Source organism: Arachis ipaensis, chromosome B06 (genome assembly GCF_000816755.2).
Source record: "Arachis ipaensis cultivar K30076 chromosome B06, Araip1.1, whole genome shotgun sequence".
In the NCBI taxonomy this organism is placed as follows: Eukaryota; Viridiplantae; Streptophyta; class Magnoliopsida; order Fabales; family Fabaceae; genus Arachis; species Arachis ipaensis.
In genome coordinates, this window is record NC_029790.2 from 133892586 (window position 1) to 133897973 (window position 5388).

The following is a 5388-nucleotide window of genomic DNA, read 5'->3' on the forward strand; positions in this document are numbered from 1 at the left end:
GTTCCCATTATTTCAACTTATACTCCTATTTATACATTCTCCGATTTATACATGTATAATATTAACTTTTTCAAATTTTAAATCTTAAAAATTTTGCACCGTCTTCCATTTAATGATTGGAGGAACATGTTTATACCTCCCAAAAGCATTTGATTAGAGGAACAAGTCATGCTGAATAAATACTAAGTAGACATTCATATTGTAACACAAAAAACATTTAAATAAAGAATGCAGCATCATACTACAAAAACACAAGTGAATCATTACATTGAGCGCTTTATTTCACCTAAAATTAAAAAGACTACCACCAAAAAAACATGAGCGCGTTAGAACCTAGAAATCAAACAGAGTTAAATTTATTTTAAATTTTTGTTAATATCATCAAATTAATTAGTATTTTTCACTCTGCCGTCAACTTATTCTTCTGGATTTTTTAAAATGATAGCAGTCAGACTTATCCTCCAAAGTTAATATCAATTAAAAATGTTAAAAGCATTGAAATTGATTTGTTAATATTTTCACAATTTATTCCAGCAATATAAAGCTATAATAAAAAATGTGGAGTATTAGAAACAGGAAAAGGGAAAGTGGGAGATAAGGGAAAAATTCAGAATAGAATACCTAGTCTATGAATATTAGAAGATAGCAAGACAATAATGAGATCTTCACTTGGGACCCATCAAAGATTTTTATTCATTAAGACAGAAAACGCACCACATTTGATTTCTGTGTGTCAAAATGGGAGTGGAAAACATGCAGATACTTTTAATTATCAACCACCACAGGGGTTATGGCATAAGAGGTGTCTGAGAGGTTCTCATCATTAAGAAGGTAATTCAGATTAGACAAAGACATCAATCAACATAACGCAACTTACCAAATATGAAATAAAATGTGCTTCACATCGATCACTTGGAAATAGGAAGCTGTTTCTCCCCCCTCCAAATACATCATGGTTAACATGTATAGTTTTAAGGTTCTCACGAATACAGTGCCTAATTACAACCTAACGTGAGCTTAAAAGGTAAAACATGGAACGGTCGATTTTATGTACCCGGAAATGAGCAAACAGCAAACTAGTTTACTCTACTTCACCACCTCAAAAGTGGAGCGAAGATTGGATATCGTGACAGGGCACTCTCCTTTCTCATCATAATCGGCGAAGTCTCCACTTGACAAGTCAATATTTCCAAATGTGGTTCCCTCCAGCTACAAAGGTACAACTTGCATTATTCGGAAAATACAAAATAGGCACAAACGTGGAAAATTTATGTTGTCAAAAAATATGAAGCATGTCAAAAGTCAAAACCTCAAGTAAACAATGAAAATCAGATGAAGGATTACAGAATTTGCTGATAATCTCAACAATCATGAAATCAGAAATAACATATCCAAAATGATTTGGAAGAAAAAACAAGATGACAAAGCCAATACCTAAGGAAGTGAAGATAGATATTTCCGCATCAGGGGAAAATGATCAACTAGTACAACTTTGCATGAAAGGGGGTCTGGCTCTCACTATAAATTTATTTTGAACCTACTCATTATTGCTTATAATTATTACTTTTGTTTCAGCACAAAAATTAATATTCATGCAAGTTTTGAGTTCTTAAGTAATTTTCAAGCATAAGGGATAACGTATATCTAGTTTTCAACAGTAAACATAAACTCTGATAATGTTCACTTTTACCACCTTAGAGAAAAGCTGTATGAGCTAATTACAGTATTTAGTTGATATATCAGCAACACTGAACTATAATATGAAATCACACATAGTATACCACACTTAGAAAGCAATGAGCAACAATAAGGAGACTCACCGACTCAGCTGTCCATCCATCAGCAAATAAAAAATCCACCGGCTCATATCCCCTACAGTCAAACAACATCAATGGAGCATACTTTCCTGACTGACTTTGTGAATGAGTAAGAGGTTGGCCTCTTCCTTCAATCATTGCCACTGTACCATCCCTGCCACAGAATTTGCACTGCATGCCAAGTAAAAGTTAGAGGTGCTAAATGAAATAGAATTCCACTCAGTTGCAACTAGCAATGAGCTTTTATATATATATATATATAACTTCTAAGTTGTCACATTAATAAAATTGTAAATTTCAGAACTCATCCAATCTACAAACACATGCAGAAATTATTTCAGATAGATAATTTCACAGTTCAAAAATACCAGAGCTACATATCATTTGTTCTCCAGTGGTGCACTCATTCAAATCAATCTTATTGAAATGAATTCAATGGAGACTATAGCCATCAAAAATCAACAGCAAAGTTTTGTCCTACTAGATGACATCAGTGCTAGTTAAATCTTGTCGATATTAAAACCATTACGATCAGAGTGATACAACATTTTTGAGTCAAGTACCATGCCAACTCCATAGGAATTCATAATTTGTTAGTTCATTACTGCCCTTATTTATATTGCTAATTACTAACTAAATAAATAAATCCCTAACAACCCTTAATTGGCCTAAAACTACTGGGCTAATGGGCTCTGGCCTTCTAGTCAAAGTTCCCCCTCTATCTCTAGCTATTAAGACTATTGTCTATCCTGTAAACCTCCTTAATGGGGCCTCTCACATGTCTTCTACACATTTAATCAAACAGAATGCATGAATAAAATTATACGGTAAATAGGGGCAAACTGTATTAGCTCATTTAATGGAAGATTACAACCAAAGTAATTGCTGGGTAGCACAGGTTACAAATTTGGCCATGCAAAAATAACAAGAGTTGATCTATTTTGTTGAATTGAATCATCTAAAAACACAGTTAACAAAAATAACGAGCTGAAGAGTGATTAATTGTACCTTCCGAACGTAATTGATGATCCTAGGGCAAGGAAAAATTCTGTGATAAGGCTAAATGAAACAAAATTCCTCTCAGTCTTAACTCTTAAACTAAAAACGAGCTTATATATATATACTTCGAAGTTGTCAAGTCAATAAAAACGGAAATTCCAGTACTCATCCAGTCTACAACCACATGCAAGAAACTATTTAGATAGATAACTTCACAGACACCAGAGTTGCATATTCTTCGTGTTCCAGAGCGCAGCATAACTTCACGGTTCAAAAATACCAGAAATACATATCATTTGTTCTCCAGTGGTGCACTCATTCAAATCAATCTTATTGAAATGAATTAATGGAGACTATAGCCATAAAAAATCAACAGCAAAGTTTTGTTCTACTAGATGACATCAGTGCTAGTCAAATCTTGTCGATATTAAAACCATTACGATCAGAGTGATACAACATTTTTGAGTCAAGTACCATGCCAACTCCATAGGAATTCATAGAATTCATAATTTGTTAGTTCACTGATGCCCTTATTTATATTGCTAATTACTAACTAAATAAATAAATCCCTAACAACCCTTAATTAGCCTAAAACTACTGGGCTAATGGGCTCTGGCCTTCTAGTCACAGTTCCCCCTCTATCTCTAGCTATTAAGACTATCATCTATCCGGTAACCCTCCTTAATGGGGCCTCTCACATGTCTTCTACCCATTTAATCAAACAGAATGCATGAATAAAATTATACCGTAAATAGGGGCAAACTGTATTAGCTCATTTAATGGAAGATTACAACCAAAGTAATTGCTGGGTAGCACAGGTTACAAATTTGGCCATGCAAAAATAACAAGAGTTGATCTATTTTTGTTGAATTGAATCATCTAAAAACACAGTTAACAAAAATAACAAGAGCTGAAGAGTGATTAATTGTACCTTCTGAATGTAACTGAGGATCCTAGTCCAAGGAAACTTTCTGTGATAAGGCTAAATGAAACAAAATTCCTCTCAGTCTTAACTCTTAAACTAAAAACGAGCTTATATATATATATATATATATATATATATATATACTTCGAAGTTGTCAAGTCAATAAAAACGAAAATTCCAGTACTCATCCAGTCTACAACCACATGCAAGAAACTATTTAGATAGATAACTTCACAGACACCAGAGTTGCATATTCTTCGTGTTCCAGAGCGCAGCATTCACCCTTATTGAAAGAATTCCACGAAAGCTATATCCATTAAAACTGAAAATAATATACCGGATAACATCACCTTGCGACTTGCGAGTTTCCTAATAACATATTAACAAATTACCATCATCGTCACCAACAGTCTTGTCTCACTCCGCAGGGTCGACTAAAAGGACTAGATGACATCATTGTCAGTCATAATAAATCCTGTCTATGTTAAAACCATTGTAACATAAACCATTCAAGCTTTTCACATCAACAGCTAACTCCATTAGGAATTCGCTGAACTCAACTTCACTATTCACAATCTTATTTACGACAACGCTAACACCCTTATATCCAGTGCTAATAAAACTAACTAACCCCGAAACAAAAACCCTATGGAGTCTGAAGTCTGAACCGAACGGGTTGGCTTCTAATTATAGTTCTTTCTTTCTACTTCTCCCTCTACCCTCGAGATATCAAGATTTAAGCCTATTCGAATGAAGAATCTATGACGTTAACACATATATATGCTGCAAGATTTAGAAATTCAAATGGAAGAAAAACAAATAACATCAAATAACTGCAACGAAACACAATTGATCCATTTTTCTTGAATCAAAACATCTGAAAACACAGTGAACAAAAAGAAGAAGCGATTGAAATTGAATTGTACCTTCTGAAAGAGATGAGCGATACCTCTACTCCTGGGAATAGAAATGGTCTCCTTCAAAGAAACACAAGTCTCTTTCTGGCTGAGCTCACCGCAGTTTCCACATTTGACCTACAGAGATAGAAAATGGGAAGTGATAAGAAGAGAGAAGCATGGAAGAATGGAATTAGGGGAAATGACGAGAAAGACCTTGAACATATAGGAGAAGTCAGGGTCATTGCAACCAAATTGAGGTTGAAGATTGGTTAGGTTTTCGAGATCGGCGGTGATCATCAGCATGAGGAGCACCATTTTCGTTTCTTTCTTCTTTCTTTCTTTCTTTTTTTCCTTTGGCGTCAATCACAAGCGAGTTTTCTTCTCTCTAAGCTCGCTCCCTCGATTTGTAACACTTTCTCACTCTCATTTCGGTTTCGTGTTACAAATTTATATATTGGAATATTGAATTAAAGGATTCGATGATTCTAGAATCTAGAGCATCCGTTTCTTTTAAGAAAATGGCATTTGTACCCCCCCAAAATAAAATTTGGATTATATACCCATTTTGGTCCTCAAAGAATTTCGGACCGGATATTTTAGTCTCCAACTAAAATTAATTACTCGATTAGTCCTAAACAATTAACTCCGTAAGTTACTTAGGTCCTTTATTCCGTTAATTCTAAGGGAAAATAAAATAGTCCCTGACAACTCTAACAAAGGACAAAATGATCCATGATCCCTTTATTCG

The 5388-nt window shown here is 34.4% G+C and overlaps 1 protein-coding gene across 5 annotated transcripts; it reads right to left on the minus strand.

The window, feature by feature from the left end:
* On the minus strand, window positions 789–5062 carry LOC107605557 (UPF0587 protein C1orf123 homolog). Of its 5 annotated transcripts, XM_021105275.1 has the most exons (6): window positions 4854–5062; window positions 4668–4775; window positions 3748–3798; window positions 2826–2876; window positions 1821–1988; window positions 789–1209 (listed from the first exon to the last, which is right to left on the minus strand). In XM_021105275.1, the coding sequence occupies exons 1-6, from the start codon at window positions 4953–4955 to the stop codon at window positions 1087–1089; spliced, it is 603 nt and encodes a 200-aa protein (XP_020960934.1). In that variant the 5' UTR covers window positions 4956–5062; the 3' UTR covers window positions 789–1086. The 5 variants fall into 5 exon arrangements, with proteins under 5 accessions (XP_020960934.1, XP_020960937.1, XP_020960936.1 ...); XM_021105278.1 differs by lacking the exon at window positions 3748–3798; XM_021105277.1 differs by lacking the exon at window positions 2826–2876.